The sequence below is a fragment of the Oryzias latipes genome, chromosome 4, assembly GCF_053564925.1.
Source record: "Oryzias latipes strain Hd-rR chromosome 4, Olatipes_Hd-rR_3.1".
Classification (NCBI taxonomy): domain Eukaryota; kingdom Metazoa; phylum Chordata; class Actinopteri; order Beloniformes; family Adrianichthyidae; genus Oryzias; species Oryzias latipes.
Window position 1 is genome coordinate 15,747,228 of NC_136240.1, and position 16,083 is coordinate 15,763,310.

Consider the following 16,083-nt stretch of genomic DNA (forward strand, 5'->3'; position numbering starts at 1 on the left):
TTGCAATATCTACAAGAAATGATATAATGTAGGTGGGCGTTTGGATGCGCACAGTGCACCGTGCAGATACATCATTTGTTTGTGACGCTGAGTGCAGCAGCAAACGTGCAGTGAAGCAGAAGGCATGTTTACCTCAAAGAGGTGGGTGGGCGGCCGCAGCTTTCAGTGATTATCTCTGCAGGCCTTTGCTCAGGAGATGCTGAGCTGACACAAATGCATCTGCTCTGTTGCAACTACACAGTTCAATATATTGGTTTGGAAAATGTTTGTTAGAAATTATTTTTGCTTGCTAATTCTGGGGAGAGGGTTATGTGGGAACGTGCCAAAAATGCACTGACCTGGATCAGAAATTCTAATAACTCTCTAAACTTATCCAATAATGTGTTTTCGTTTTCCATTTGTCTTCTGTACTCCTCATTCTTATTTTTTATGCCTATTTTGTCCAGATTGCTGAATTAAACCCAATTAAAGCTCATTTAGTGTAATTTAAAATGTTTATGGTATCTTTATACTTTTGGGTGTTAAAAACTACTTTACTGTCAGACCAATAGCATCAAAAACAGGTGTTAGTACATTTTAACACAGTTCTGACTGTAAAGCTCCACCATACTTGCTAATGCTACCTAAATGTGTGTAGTTTGGTTACTAAAAAGTTGATTTTGCAACAAATTACCTTTGCAAAAAGTGTAAGCTATTGAAACAGTTTCATACGGAGCCCGTGTCCTGACATTAAGATATAAAAATATATCTTGTTCCCACAGATTAATATCTTGTTCCCACAGGTTATTATGTCGTTCGCACGAAATACTATTCCGTTCCCACAAGATACTATTCTGTTCCCACAAGATACTATTGCGTTCCCTCAAAATACTATTCCGTTCCCTCGAAATGATTAACTCGTGCGAACGCAATAATTATGTCGTTCGAACGCAATAATTGACCTGTTCGAACGCAATAATTATTCACGTCATAAGTCATTCACGCGGATATGCTCTCTGTACGCCGGCAAAACTAAGCCGCTTTCAGCGGTAACTTCCGTGTCTCTGTGACCCATATTCGTTCAAAAAAGGAACATGAAAAACAAAAATGATCACTTTATTACCGTCTCAATGAATATAAGAAAAATATCAAAAGATTTATGATAACTAGGCTGCTTTGTCATACGATAGCTCCTGCTAGGCTACTACTAGCTCCGCCGCAGAGCTCTCTGATCATGTATGCCGGCATATGGGCAACTGGCTGGTCTGTTGTCAGACAGCTGATATTGTAGTTTAGGGTCGAATAGCAATAATAATATTCAGGACTTGTCTTTTATTAACTTTAGCAGTCAGTATCTTTACATTCGAAGCCTATTAGGCTACATGCTAACTGACTAGCCGATCATTTCCTGTTATTAATTTACGTCATAGATTTACAGCAGATACCTTCACATTTCTCTCTGTGTGTGTCTCATTACATCGCATTGAAGACACGGAGGATGTTTAGAGAACAGATTTATTTATTTCAAAAAGCACAAAAGCATCCATCGTATTCACGTTCATTCACATGATGATCTGGTACGCATCTTGCTGCAAAAGCCGCTCCCTGCCGCTACTTCCGTGTCTCTGTGAGCATTCAATAGGGGTAAAAATAAAAGCAAGAATGGTCGATCTGTTATTTTCTCGATGAAAATCTGAAAAATATCATATTAAGCTGGATGCTTCGCCTAAAGCACTTACCTTTAGCTTGTAACATAACAACAATAGCAGTACGTCCCGTTTCCCAGGGTGCTTTGCTGCCAATCACTGGCCAATCATTGGTCTTGTTGTTAGACCTTGGTCACAGGGACACGGTGATTGGCCAGTGATTGGCAGCAAAGCACCCTGGGAAACGGGACGTACTGCTATTGTTGTTATGCTACAAGCTAAAGGTAAGTGCTTTAGGCGAAGCATCCAGCTTAATATGATATTTTTCAGATTTTCATCGAGAAAATAACAGATCGACCATTCTTGCTTTTATTTTTACCCCTATTGAATGCTCACAGAGACACGGAAGTAGCGGCAGGGAGCGGCTTTTGCAGCAAGATGACTGAAGGCGTACCAGATGATGAGAACGTGAATACGATGGATGCTTCTGTGCTTTTTAAAATAAATAAATCTGTTCTCTAAACATCCTCCGTGTCTTCAATGCAATGTAATGAGACACACACAGAGAGAAATGTGAAGGTATCTGCTGTAAATCTATGACGTAAATTAATAACAGGAAATGATCGGCTAGTCAGTTAGCATGTAGCCTAATAGGCTTCGAATGTAAAGATACTGACTGCTAAAGTTAATAAAAGACAAGTCCTGAATATTATTATTCCTATTCGACCCTAAACTACAATATCAGCTGTCTGACAACAGACCAGCCAGTTGCCCAAATGCCGGCATACATCAAAGAGTTCTGCGGCGGAGCTAGTAGTAGCCTAGCAGGAGCTATCATATGACAAAGCAGCCTAGTTATCATAAATCTTTTGATATTTTTCTTATATTCATTGAGACGGTAATAAAGTGATCATTTTTGTTTTTCATGTTCCTTTTTTGAACGAATATGGGTCACAGAGACACGGAAGTTACCGCTGAAAGCGGCTTAGTTTTGCCGGCGTACAGAGAGCATATCCGCGTGAATGACTTATGACGTGAATAATTATTGCGTTCGAACGGATTAATTATTGCGTTCGAACGACATAATTATTGCGTTCGCACGAGTTAATCATTTCGAGGGAACGGAATAGTATTTTGAGGGAACGCAATAGTATCTTGTGGGAACGGAATAGTATCTTGTGGGAACGGAATAGTATTTCGTGCGAACGACATAATAACCTGTGGGAACAAGATATTAATCTGTGGGAACAAGATATATTTTTATATCTTAATGTCAGGACACGGGCTCCGTAGTTTCAAGCTTTTTTTACGCTATTATGTCACCCTCTCTGTGATAGATAGACGTCATTAATTTCAGCGTTGTGTTTACTGTATGTTGATTTTGCAGGATTCAAAAGGTTCTATAGTTACGTGCAACTATGTTGTAAAAAAAACATGGATGCAAAATACACAGAAAACTAATAAAATTACAGATTTGCAGCTGATTTTGAACTCTTTGGAGCCCTATTGACCTAGAGCAACTAGAATTCCCCCCTTGAAAATTAACTATGGTGCCAAATTACATAAATACCATAAATTGATGAAAATATTTTGATTGAATACATTTAAAAATAAACAAAAAAATAATTTATGGTAAATAAAAAAACACAGCTTCATTAAATAAAACAGCAGCTTTATTTAACAGTCAGAAAAATAATATGAAAACAGACAATAAAAATCTGACAAACACATTTTTCTCATTTAACATCTGCCACCTTTTTTATACCCCTGAGAAATTCTTTTTTAGTCAGCAGTTTTATTAAAATTAACAGCTGACAGAAAAAAGCAATATATGAAGGTCCATGTCAAATTAATTACAGTGGTTTAAAAAAAAAAGTCTTGAGTTGGTGTTTGGTTGCATGCCAATGAAAAAACCACACACCAGTCGAGCTTCCTTGGTTGGCTGCTCATCCTCTTGAGCAGCAAGCAACTTCCTGGACCTGATTGCTTTGCTGCACACATATATCTCATATATTGCTTCACACCCCAATTGATTAAAATGAGAACTCGATTCCGGTTCTTTTTTTTTTAGATGTCTGTCAAAGATCTTGGTGAGCACCATTAAACGGAGAACTTTCATGACCGTGTAAGAAACAATGACAGTGAGATATAGTGTTTGATATTTTGTGTTTGAGTAAATCTCCTGTGTTTTTGTGTAGATTCAGAAAACATCAGCATTTAATTCCCCAAATCAAACTGTGTGAATTCTCTGAGCATCGGTTTGGGTGGTGAACCAGAAGACAGAAAGTCTGAAAACCAAAGATCCAAACACTCTTTAATGGAGCATGCTCGACCTTTCAGTTATGCACTAAAAATTAATTACTTTAACAAAATAACTGATTACCTATATGTCACCTTAATCAACGTTCGACTCTCGTCTAATTTCATTTCATTTGCTCTCATGGAATCAGTCTATTTAAAGGTCCAATCATTTTTTTTTTAAATAGACAGGATTTTTTTTCTCTATAACAGTTTGTCTCGTTAGTCTACAGGTCAGTCAAAACACTTCTTGATTTTAAAAGTAGCTGCCTGGCAAATCCAGCTTTGTGATGTATTTTGTTGTTGTAAGGGAGCACAAAAACCTTCACATCAGTTACTGTATCCACTGTTTCTGCCTGATTTTAACATGCTTTAAAAAAGAATACCCTATTCTTCAGCCATAAGTCGCAGCAACCATAAAATGCATGGTAAAGAACAAAAAACTCATATATAAGTCACTCCTGAGCATAAGTTGCACCCCTGGCCAAACTATAAGGCGAATAACCAACAAAGATGTTTTGCTGATAACAAAAGGAAAAAAGTAACTCCTCTTCTGATCGTAAGATTCCAACTGAAAAGAATAGCAATTTCTATACAAACATAAAGTTTATGTTTATTATAAACAGTCAATGTAATAGCAATGTTTTTAGCACGCACATGTCTCTTTTAACAGGTCTGCTCATCTTCCTCTCTGATCTAGAAAAAGAAAAATAACTAAACGTGTATTTGTTTTTTCTAAATTAGAGTAAGCTGCAATGAAAACCCGTTAAGTTTTTAAAATCCATAAAGTAACAAATCTGCCTGACTCCCTGTAGTTTTTCCATGTGACATGCTCATTAATAGTTTCGTGTTAATTTCTGATAAAGTTGCTGTCCAATGAACCAAATTTCCTGAATCTAATCCTGCCAAGTCTTACTGAAAGGCTTAGTCATTCCTGTGCTGGATTATTTAAATCACAAAACGATAGTATGGACACGTCGGAAACTTTTCTAAAATAACAGAAAATGTTACAGGGTTAGAAAAGAAAAGAAAAGCAAAAAGCAGATATTGATTGTCCTTTTGCCCATGCAGTCTGTTATTTGATTGAAACTTTCGAATTTCTGTGTTCTAACAGCTTTACACAAAAGTGACATACCTGCCTAGAACAATATCTTTGTGCAACAATAAACTACAACCCAACTTCACCCTGAAATAATCAAAAATAAATATTTTCATCAACTTCACAAGGAATCCAGCAATCACATATGACACCAAGTCGAGTCAGGTTTGCTTTTAGGTCTGTGAGAGTCTTGTCTTTGGTCTGGGGGGTAGCTGACGTGAGCGTACTCTGTGTCATTGGGATCAAACTCCACCACTGTAGGAGGTCTCTTAGGGAAGTCCAGGACGCTGTAGATCACAGAAGGTCCAGGCAGAGATGAATAATCTTCTATCACTTCCTGTAAAGACAGAAAGTGTTTTTGGAGTCTGGGTTTTATGTTCGTTTGTGTCCAAGGAAATGTGTTTGTACCTGCATGGTAGGATTTGAAAGTCTTTGAGGTTCGTCGTCCCCCTGGTCTGCAGAAAGGAGAAAAGGGGACACATTAACTCAATTTTTATGCAATTTAAAAAAAAAAAGGTGCTGATGTCAGGAGTTTTTATCTAATTTCTGAGAAACTTTTACAACTTGTGTTGGATGGAATACATTATTGATGTCTAAATATCTACTTAACAAATTTTCAAATGTCTACATTTGTAAGGCAAAAAAGTTGTGACAGGATAACTTTCATATTATTAGTCTGTATCCAAATTGTAAGCTACAGCATTTAAAGGATCTTCTCATTAAATCAATCTAAAGTTAAAATTAAAAATAGATTTCAGCCAATTTCCTTTCTTTAAGTCCCAGTATGACAAACACAAAAGCAAAAACACATAAATATCTTAGAATTATGTGATCAAAGGAAAAAAAGATTTCAGTGTTATGTCTGAGAAAGGAAAAGGCCAGAATGGAGACAAAATCTGCCTTTGAAATGATTTTTTCGCCCTAAAATGCTGTTTTTTTTAGGTCTAAAGAGAATAAAATCAACTCGATGACTGCATAAATTTGATTCCTTTTGTCATGTTTTAACTTTTTTTTCAGACTTATAAAATAATTTGATTTTGGTTGTATGTTAAACTTTTAATTAAGTCAAGTTATATGGTCTCCAATGGTCCTTTAAGGTGATATTTTCACCCACTCATATGCAACTGCTCAGCTTAATGGACAGTTTTGCTGGACAGTGCTGATAAGAGCTGCATTTATAAGATGTTGATTCAATCCTGCTCTGTGCTTATTTACCTATTCAATTTCAATTGTTGTTGTTTTTTAACTCAGTCTAATAAGTAGTTAGAGGAATACCCAAAAACCTTTTCTTTTTCCAAAAAGTGCATTGAAGAACTTCTGATTTTGATCATATCCTCTGCTACAGCTTTAGAAAATAAAAATTAATAAAGTAGTTAACAGTGTTAACTTTCAAGACCTTTTTCTGACTCATTGCCGTCTGAATGTGACCTTTTTTTTCTTATCTCAGTAGAAAAGTGCAGCAGTTTTTTGCATTCAAGACACAAAATATCTACTTTTATCATAAGTATCTAAATGAACTGTGTAAAAGTTCATTTGTATTTGCAAAGAAGCTGATGTGTTATATCAGGAAATGTGTTAAACATTCTCAAAAAAAATTTAATCTACCTAAATAAAGACATTTTGTTTCAAATAAATGATTAAAAGGCAAGGTTCAACAAAACCGTGTTGATTGTTTATTCTTGTTGCATTGGTCAAAATGTATACAATTAAATTTATGTTTTATTAATTTTGTTAAGTTGAACTTTTTCAGTTAGATTGTTTTATACAAAAATGGAAAACTTTGACTATTTAGGAACGGAAACAACAAAACGCTGATGCTTGCTAAAGTATGAGCAATTATTATTTGTTTAAAGACCGCCCAGTCAGCATAAGTGTGCCGCTGGATGTGCATGCAGGCAACTGCTAGATGTGTTTTCTGAGGTCATTTCAAAGCTTTGGTGATCCTTCTAAACGTAGGACAGGAGAGGTTGCCTCAAGAAGACTGAAAACTCATTTGGCAAAAACAATAGCCTGAGTAATGGTTTTTTCCTTTTCCATTTTTCTTTCTTTGATAGTATTTGAGGCTACATTTGCATGTTGCGAAGGAGGAATTTATTTGCAAAAAATGTGACTCATCACAGGCATTAAAAGGATACGAAACTGCAATATGGTTTGCATTTTGGTGCACATCACCACACAGCTGCAAATATTTTCCATCAAATAAACATTAGCTTTCTTTTCATCCATGTCTTTCTTTGAAGAGTCAAGGTCATTTACATGTCTGTTCTTCCTAAATTAAACAGGAAGTGCTGCTTTTTAACTATAATTTCAATTTCCTTGTTTTTTTTATTTGAAAGTTTTGGTCACTTTAGTTCAGATTTACTTAAGATTTCATTTTCTCACTTTTATAATATCAGTTAAAGTTCTAATTAATGGTAAAAAAAAAAGTTATTGTTGTGGACTTTTATTTACCTCTGGTTCTCAAGAGACAGCAGATGGAGAATGGCAGCACAGCAGCAAACAGGGCCACTGGCGTAACCACGAGGAGCATGACGACATGAGAGGAAAAGAAACTGGAACTTCCACTGCTTGGAGGTTCTTTGTGGTCTGTCGTTACCGGAGGAACTGTGGGAGTTAAAAGAAAATGTTCAAAACAATTACTCATCCATGCAAAAAAAAAACAAACGATGAAAATATTCTGTTCTACCACGGTTGTAACAGGCAGTGAGTGAGTGTACAGCACAGAGGAAATTATTTGATGTGATTTTGTTTCTGTAAAGTTACGAACATCGCTGGAAATAATCAATGACTAAAACCATTTGTGGTGACATTTTTCCGAATGTGTGAAAAATACGAAGCTGAAAAGTTCATAAAGTTTTTACTTTTTTTTACCTTTAACCACAAAGAATGTCCTCACCTGAGGTGTTATTGTTCTCCTTAATAATCAGTTTCACCCTGTTGCTGCAATTTCGAGACAGGAGGTCATCAAACGAAGAAATCCAATAAATGTTGCTATGATTCATACTCAGGTTTGTGATATGGTATGAAACAGTATTATTTCCAGGGTTAATTCTAAAGCATTTGGAGTGTGGATATTCTGAGATCTTTTTTTCCCCTGTTGTATAAACTCCAAATTTGCTGTTCGTTGTGATGTTACATTTGCGTTTGTTAAATTTAAACTGAAGAGTCACATCCTTGTCAAGCATCCCAACAACTTCTGTGTGGCTCGAGTCTGCAAGAAAACAAAAGACACATGAGGGGTTAAGAATGTGATGACACTCTTTTGCACAAACGAAAGCAATAAAACTGGAAACAAAAAGCTCTTCACAAATAAATGTCTCCCTTTTTTTAATTCAAGAAAAATTAAGGCAGCAGAAATTCAGTATGCAGTCACCGGCAAAACATTTCTTTTTGTAAAATTTTCTAAATAAAAGTCTTGTAAAAATTTGATTTTCTTTTTTGGTCTCATGATGACCATCAGTTTTGTTGAGAAAGAGGAATTAATAAGAGGTAAGAATTCAGTCATCTTCTAAGCCAGTTTTGTCCCTTTTGGGGTCACGGGGCTGCCGGGGCCACTTGTGGGTGAAGGCAGGGGACATCTTGGACAGGTTACCAGTCTTACAGTGCCACAAATCACCCATGCACACTCATATTTATGGACAATTTAGAGTAACCAATTAACCTATGAAGCATGGTTTTTGGATGGTGGGAGGAAGCCAATGTCCTCGGAGAAAAGCCACACATGCATGGTGAGAACATGCAAACTTCACACAGGAAGGTCCCCCTTTGGTATTCTGTTTCAGGTCCCCCAGCCAGGACTTGAACTATGGCCCTTCTTGCTGTGATCTAAGACTGCTAACCACTGCACTGCACAAAGTTTTTTGTTTGTAGCAAAAAATGTATTTACCAAACCCAAAGGATGATATGAGAGTTAAAGCACTCAAAATCATTGTGTCCTAAAGTCCCAAACACACTGAGTTTCAGTTAAAACAATACGAATGCATACTATTTTGATGCCAAAAAAAACAACAACAGTTGGCGGAACTTTATGAAACTAAATTGTGAATAAATTTGCCATTAATTCGTGTTTATTTGCTTGTTTGTTCACATATTTAATTTACACTTCATTATCTTTTGAGAAATACGAGAAATCTGGAAAACTTCACCTAAACTTGTCAGTACCAGGTATTTATCTCTATGAAACACACTGGTTGAAATTTTGGCTAGAGATGTACTGGATCGATTTTAGGTCAGTGAATCGGATTGAATCGGATCGTTTAAAATGAACTAATACAGACTATGAAACAAATCAACAGGCACAAATTATGATATGAATTGAATTTTTGTTCAAACGAATTGTTACACACCAACTTAAATATTCTGAAGTAATAAAAACCCAAATTACAAAACAATCTCAGTATAGTAAAACTGAGTTTAAAGCTAATACTCTTAGCTCTTCTGAACCAACAACTCGCAGCTTTCACAAGTGTCATTTGGTCTTGCACCATGTGTAATCAAATAAAACATTAAAATGTTTGGAAGGATCTGAAGTTGTACAGGCTAAAGAATAAGAACAAAACTTTCTAATTTTCAAAGTCAAGTATAGAAAACATCTTACCATTCAAAACCGTGTGAGCCGTGACGATTAAAACCAACCCTGTTAGTTTGATGAAGAAATCACAAACCATTGTAGAGATTTTTCTGCTAATCTGTTTGTCTTAAAAGCCTCTCAAGTCTTGAATTGTATCTGTTTTTGCTTACTTGAGCAGTACTTTGAGATTTTTAAGGATAAGTGTCAGATTTAGAGTGTGACAGGAGGAAACTGCAGACAGGAACTTGCACACACACTCATTTATCTGCCTTCAGTCTCACAAACGCCTCCTGTAGCGGAAGACTTCAAAAAAGGTTCATGGACATGTGGTGATGACAGTGAGGAGCACAGCTGAAGAGGCTTTCACTCACAAGATGCGTGCACACTCAGAGGAGCAAACCTTTTCCTTTGCATGAAGCCACTGAAGATACAAAGCCTCTGCACATACACTGGGTTAGCTTCGTTTTTGGCAGAAATTGCTCTTGAATCTGCAATGCTTTTAGTATTTTTTTATTTTTGTTCATACAATTACATCTGCAGTTCAAGCAGGGTTTTTGCCATGCTCTTAAAACACAAACAAAAGAAGAAGAAAAAAGACTTTGTTGAATCATTTCACTAAGCTTGAAAAAAAAGCATGTTACAGGAAAAAGCTTTTTTTTTGTTTGTTTTACCTGGTTTACTTTTTAAAATATTATTTTTCAGAGAAATTCTGAATCAGTGAGTTTAACCCTTGAATGCACAAATTAACTAATGCAACTTCCACTTATTTCGCAACACTACAAAAAAACTGCTCTTAAAAGGTAAAGGGAACAGCATCTCTCCTCATATGTGTCAGACTAGAACTGCATAGAATTAGATTATCGTGCAAAGTGGAATATTTTAAAAAACATGATTCACTAATGACGCAACCATTATTTACTGCAATGTTTGTGCTGTTAACCGCCAACAGTGAGTGATATGGACAATAGGAAGCTGAAGCTGATAGTTTAATCGATTTGAACATGCAGGGTTGGATCTGTATGTAGATGTCAGTCAGCTGTAAAGCCCAAAAGCAAATATAGTTGCTTATATTTTTTGGACATCTTAAATCCCAGTGGTTAGTCTCCACGTTTGCAAAGACAAAACTAAAGCACATTGCATCTTGCAAAGTCAGGCTGCAAAAGAGTTATCTTAAACCAGTCGTGCTGCCATACCACAATTTCAGGAAATCAAAGATGAAAAGATTAAATTTTGCATGTTGGTGCAAATACCTGCATGTAAGAAACAATAAAAACAAGCTTTATTTATGCTTCGTGGCCTTTAAGCCATTCACCGATAAAATTTAGTTTTTAAAGATGAAAAATAATTGAATTATAAAAGTGTTATATGTCTATATCATTACTTTTGACTGCAGCCCCTACAAGTTCCTTTCAAAATAAAATACATCCTGCGTCAAATAAGATCTCGATACAGTAGATTTACCTGCAATCATACTTTAAGGACTTTGGCTCTGAACAGCAACTAGACATACAACAATATTATGAGTTTAAACCCATTCTAAAAATACACCACTCTGACAATAGATCTAACTCTTTTACCATAATTTAGCTTAGTTATCTGATGTGTTCATTTTGGAGAAATGGCAAAGTTCTTAATGCCTCTTGATTTAGTGTCATGTCAGCAGTGGTTAAAAAACAAAAAACAAATTTGAGTTAATTTTTATTTATGTAAGATCATTTCAGTTTAAAAAACTAAACTTAATTGACAAACCCCTTATATTTATTAAAATTGTTAGCATTTTTCTTCTAAGCCAAAGAGCCACACTGGAGGAGTAAAAGAGCCGTATGAGCTTCGGAGCCTCAGGTTGCAAACTCTTGTTAAGATCAAAATCCACACAATTCTGCATGAACTTTTGACCAAAATCTTGGTTTTTGTTTGACTGATGAGTACCTGAGAGATGGGTCATGTCGTCTCCGGCACGTGCAAATATTTCTCAAAGGGTTTGAGACCTGGACTCTTTAAGTCCACTAGTGAACTTTTTTTCATGCTCCTCTGACCCTGACATTGACTATTTAACTATGTTCATGTCAGTTGGAGAAGTCAGTCAAGATAACAAACATACTGGTCAGTGATGTGACTTCCCAGTGATACTTTAAAAACAAAAAAACATGGATTTAAACATAAAAACATAACATAAAAAATGATAACATTTCCCATTATTTAGCAATAAATAATTCTCAGCTCACAAATTTTGTTTGTTTTTTAAGAAAAACACAATTTATGGGTGTTTTTAACAGTAGTTTTAATCCTCTCTGACGTACATGACTCCAGTGAATAGGAAAAAAAAATTCATTAGAGCTGATCATAAAGTGTAAAGTCATGAAAAAAATGTGTTTATCTGCATATTCATGCCTGTAGCTATTTATGCTAAAAACACCAGTCAAAATCAGTAACACTTTCACCACAGGAGAGGAAGTTGGGGGGATTCTCTTGGTTGAATGTTTGGTTTCAGCATCACCACATAAACGTGACTGAAGACCACCCAGCTCCTACTAAAGGTCTAGACTCAGCTTTGGGGGGAAACACTTGTTATGCTTACAAGCAGGGGCGTGTTGTTGCACAACCAAGAGAAATTGAATTTTCAAGAGAGTGTGGTTTTTTGTTGTTTTTTTTTCTATAAAAGGGGCTTTATTGAGGAGTCACACTCCATTTTTTTTCCAGTTTGTGATTATTTAAAAAAAACATAGATTTATGCCACAGTAACCAGACTAAAATAAAGGTTCTCAGGATTACCATTTGATTGTTTGTTTACATTTTAAAGTAGATAACAATATTTTGAAGCTTCAGCTATTTAATATGGAAATCAGGAGATTTAGTTTTCCACCAAGGGGTTGCGGCAAGAACTGCTGCCTTGCAGCCATGAGTGTTTGAAGTTCAAATCTTTTTGTGCTTTTTTTAAATTCATCCTACATGCATTTTTTTAGCTTAAGTTTTATTTTCAGTGAAGCTTTTAAGTGTAAGCAAGCACTGTTTTTCCATTTTATTTGAATATTTCCCCTGCTTTCTACATAATATGGAATAAAAAACATGTCAAAATGTTTAGCCTTAAGATGCAGCTTCTAGCTGTAATTCTTGCAGCTGCTTCAAAGCAAAAGCAGGATACACCCTGAACATGCAGCCAGTCTGTCATGTGGCCCTATTGAGGGAAGACTTCTGACACACTAAAGAAGAGATTTGGGCGCAAACAGGGTTTTCCAGTCTCAACATTGTAGACCTGCGCCCTCTTGTGGACTGAATTGTAACAGGAAATTGACTTGACACGTGATGCCACACACCTCTCATGTTTTTCTCTCAGTCACGAGTTACACTTGCACAGATTACAATCCATGTCTTCTGTTTTTTCCCATCCAACACAGAATAATTAATTATTTCTGCATGCTGGTCTTTTAGAAACCTGTTTTTAATGACAACAACATTTAAAATCTTCTACTCAATTATTCCAATTGTATTGTTGATGCACTTTAAACTGGAATTTCATTATTTGTGATGCTTGCATGCATTGCATTTTTTATTTAAATCATAACATTTCTTAATCATTGTGCATGTAAAGTTGATATTTAATTAGGCTGGAATTGTCTTTTCTTGAACATAAACATGCATTTACTAAAAAACACAATTTTCTACACTACCAAGCATCAGATGAATCCCCATCAGCATATGTGAATTGTCAGTTTACAAGCACTTTCCTCTAGATGTCTGTAGAAAGTTGAGAATATTTTACATGAATTTCAAGCCTGCAATATGGGAAAATTTGGAAACGTGTTTGCATTTGTCACAGTTTTGACTGCAATTCAAACTCATTTTCAACGGTGGACTAGCACAGCAGACAAAACAAAAGATGATGTAATGCTCCCAATCTGACATTGCTGCAGAGCAATGCTTGTTAAAGCATTTACCTAAGCTCCATCTCACAGCAGAGGTGGGAGAGAGCAAACAGGCAGATGGGAAGAGAGGAGCAGGAAAGCCCTTATTGCTATGGTAACTAAGATATGGGCTCTCTTTTTTTTTTTATTAAAGGCGCCGGTATTAAAGCAAGTCATTTGAAAATGGGATTCCCATACCACCATGCCCCACCCACCACTCAAAAGCACATCCAGATGCAGGTTTGCGGAAAATACCACCAAGCTTTCTATGAAAATCAAGGATTTTCACAGAAAGCTGACTTTAATTTAAGCTAAATTCATGTGAGAGAGTTCTGCATCCCTCCTGCACATGGAAAAATAGAAACTGCATTCACATCTGCTGAAGAGTCAGATCCGTTGGCACAACAAAAAAAGAAAAAACAAACTCAATGATGATGGCTTTTATTCATCTGCTAAACAGGGCTTTTATAAGTCAAAGATGCTCACGAGCCCCTTTCTGCAAGTCAGTTTATGAAATACCACAAATAAAATGAAAGTATAACAATTGTAACAATTATTCAGCTTGACTGATGAATTGATTTATAACCCTATGTGATCCAACCAGATCAATCTGTCTGAGGCAAGTTATTAATTGAATCGGTCACACTGTTATATTATTGTTTCAAAAGGAAACGAGTGGATTACATTGATATTGATAAATACCATATGAATTGAAGCACCATAGATTTATTCTACTATTATATAAAAGCCGATCAAGTGTCACCACAGCAGACAACAGACATGTGATGGCTGCATAAAATAATCACGCCGTCATTACAGCCCAATATGTGTTTACTGTTATTTGGATGTGGAGAAACAACAGTGGGCTGAACTTGAAACTAAAATGGATTTGCCATTAATTCTTGTTTACTTGTTTGTTTGCACACATATTTAATTTACTCTTGATTATTATACAAGGAATCTGGAAAACTTCACCTGCACTCTTCAGTGTTTATCTCTGAGACACACGCTGGTTGAATTTTTGGCTAAAGATGTTCTGGATTGATTTTATGTCACGGAATCGGACCAAATCGGATCGACTATGAACCGGATCAGCAACCACAAATTATGATAGGAATCGAATCATTATTAAGATTAATCGTTTAACTCCTAGATAAGTCAAAGATGCTCATAAGCCCCTTTCTTCCAGTCAAGTGTAGTGGTTCAATTTGCATTTTACTGTCACAGACAGTCCTAAAAGAACTGATGGGGACACATTCAAGTTTTTCTGAAGCCCTGCAACTAAAATGTAAGTATGAAAATTGTGAAAACCACAGTGATGTCATGGAGAAAGGCGCAAATCCCATCTATGCCGATTTAAAGATGAAGATGGTCCTCAGAGTCATGGGTGTAAGCCAGGGAGATACCTGGTTGGTAACTGTTGCTGCACGGGTGTCACACCGCATTCCCTAGCAACCAGGCAAACCATCATCAGCTCCCTAGCAACCAGGATCAGGTGTGGAAGCTGCGGTACAAAGTGTGAAAATGACATCCCCCGCTGTTCTGACACGTACCTGCAGCTCAGACTGCCTTTCAAAGCACACGTACCTGCAGGCACGTGCGAGAGAAGGCTGGCTCTCGCGCGCGCTTCCTCGTTGAAAGTGAACAACAGTTCATTTCCTCTTACCTCAAACGAGAAAGTAAGAGTTTTTAAACGAGTGCGAGCGCTTTTCAAGAGCCACCTTTGAACCTGCAGCTTAAATCGTGATTCATTAGGAGATAAAACGCGAAAACTTTCATGTGGGAGTCGTGTTGTTTTGGTTTTGCATTGACAGAATGAGACCAAAACAAGAGTGGCGCGTTTTTACATGAATTTATTTAATGTTCTATGTTTCCCTCGCCTCCCCTGACCCCCCCCCCCCCCTCTCTCTGCCTCATCCCTCCCTTCACATCAATCACATGGCGGGTCAGCGGGGACCCGCCGCTCGCGCGCTCACTCGCGCGCTCGCTCGCTGCTTTTCAGTCTCGCGCCGGAGCTCCGCGCGGAAGGAAGACGAGCGAAATCTGCCCGCAGAGGAGCGCCTCCCCCGCCGCTGGAACCGGAGCTGCGTGTCGCTGCCTGCTGCTGTTTCCCACTGGAGTCTAAGGCTAAAAGACGGAACTCAGTATTTTTAGTTCGCCGCAGAGATGAGTGTGCGGACAGCGGCTGTCAGAACAGGCTGTGGCGCGCTGTGTTAAACCAGGCTGAACCTCCAGAATGAAGTCCAGGAGAGATAAGCTGAAGATCCCCTCTCTGACTCTGGAGTAAGTTCTGCTTTTTTTTCTTTATTTCCTACTGGAGGTTCTGCCTCATCCATTATAGTTCTGAGTTATGAAAACACATTGTTAATCTAAGAGGGACTTAAAGTGAAAATGAGTGAAGCTTGAAAGTGAAATCCTGCAGTGTGGTTTGGAGAAGATTTTCTCTTCGACTGTTTACCTCCAGATGCTTCAGGAGCAGGAACCAGGGGTCAAAACGGTCTTCCTGTCCATTAATCTTTAAGCGGATGTAGAAAAAGTGTGTTTACACACTTTTGTTTACACACACTTGATAAAATGTGGAGATTGGGC

General features: G+C 37.1%; 2 protein-coding genes across 5 annotated transcripts in view; one reads left to right on the plus strand and one right to left on the minus strand.

Moving 5' to 3' along the window:
• Positions 1 to 5,019: 5,019 nt before the first annotated feature.
• On the minus strand, positions 5,020 to 15,212 carry LOC105353938 (uncharacterized). Of its 2 annotated transcripts, XM_078946599.1 has the most exons (6): positions 15,082 to 15,212; positions 14,901 to 14,998; positions 7,919 to 8,233; positions 7,474 to 7,626; positions 5,431 to 5,477; positions 5,020 to 5,359 (listed from the first exon to the last, which is right to left on the minus strand). In XM_078946599.1, exons 3-6 carry the CDS (start codon positions 8,205 to 8,207, stop codon positions 5,162 to 5,164), a joined length of 687 nt encoding a protein of 228 aa, XP_078802725.1. In that variant the 5' UTR covers positions 8,208 to 8,233; positions 14,901 to 14,998; positions 15,082 to 15,212; the 3' UTR covers positions 5,020 to 5,161. The 2 variants fall into 2 exon arrangements, with proteins under 2 accessions (XP_078802725.1, XP_011472395.1); XM_011474093.4 differs by lacking the exons at positions 14,901 to 14,998; positions 15,082 to 15,212 and adding an exon at positions 9,620 to 9,818.
• Positions 15,213 to 15,495: 283 nt separating this feature from the next.
• Positions 15,496 to 16,083, plus strand: part of mast3b (microtubule associated serine/threonine kinase 3b) — a 32,577-nt gene continuing 31,989 nt past the window's right edge. For 2 of the 3 annotated variants that reach the window (XM_023954235.2, XM_023954236.2), the window contains exon 1: positions 15,496 to 15,777. In XM_023954235.2, the coding sequence (XP_023810003.1) occupies positions 15,731 to 15,777 (47 nt within the window). In that variant the 5' untranslated portion in view covers positions 15,496 to 15,730. The remainder of the gene's footprint in view (positions 15,778 to 16,083) is intronic. The other variant, XM_023954238.2, reaches the window with a different exon arrangement.

Excerpts from the sequence above, each read along its gene's own strand:
- LOC105353938 (XM_011474093.4), bottom strand. The coding sequence starts at position 9,689 with ATGGTTTGTGATTTCTTCATCAAACTAACAGGGTTGGTTTTAATCGTC. Across the intron at positions 7,627-7,918 it reads GGAGAACAATAACACCTCAG|TTCCTCCGGTAACGACAGAC; the intron begins GTGAGGACATTC and ends TAACTCCCACAG. Across the intron at positions 5,478-7,473 it reads CTGTCTCTTGAGAACCAGAG|ACCAGGGGGACGACGAACCT; the intron begins GTAAATAAAAGT and ends TCCTTTCTGCAG.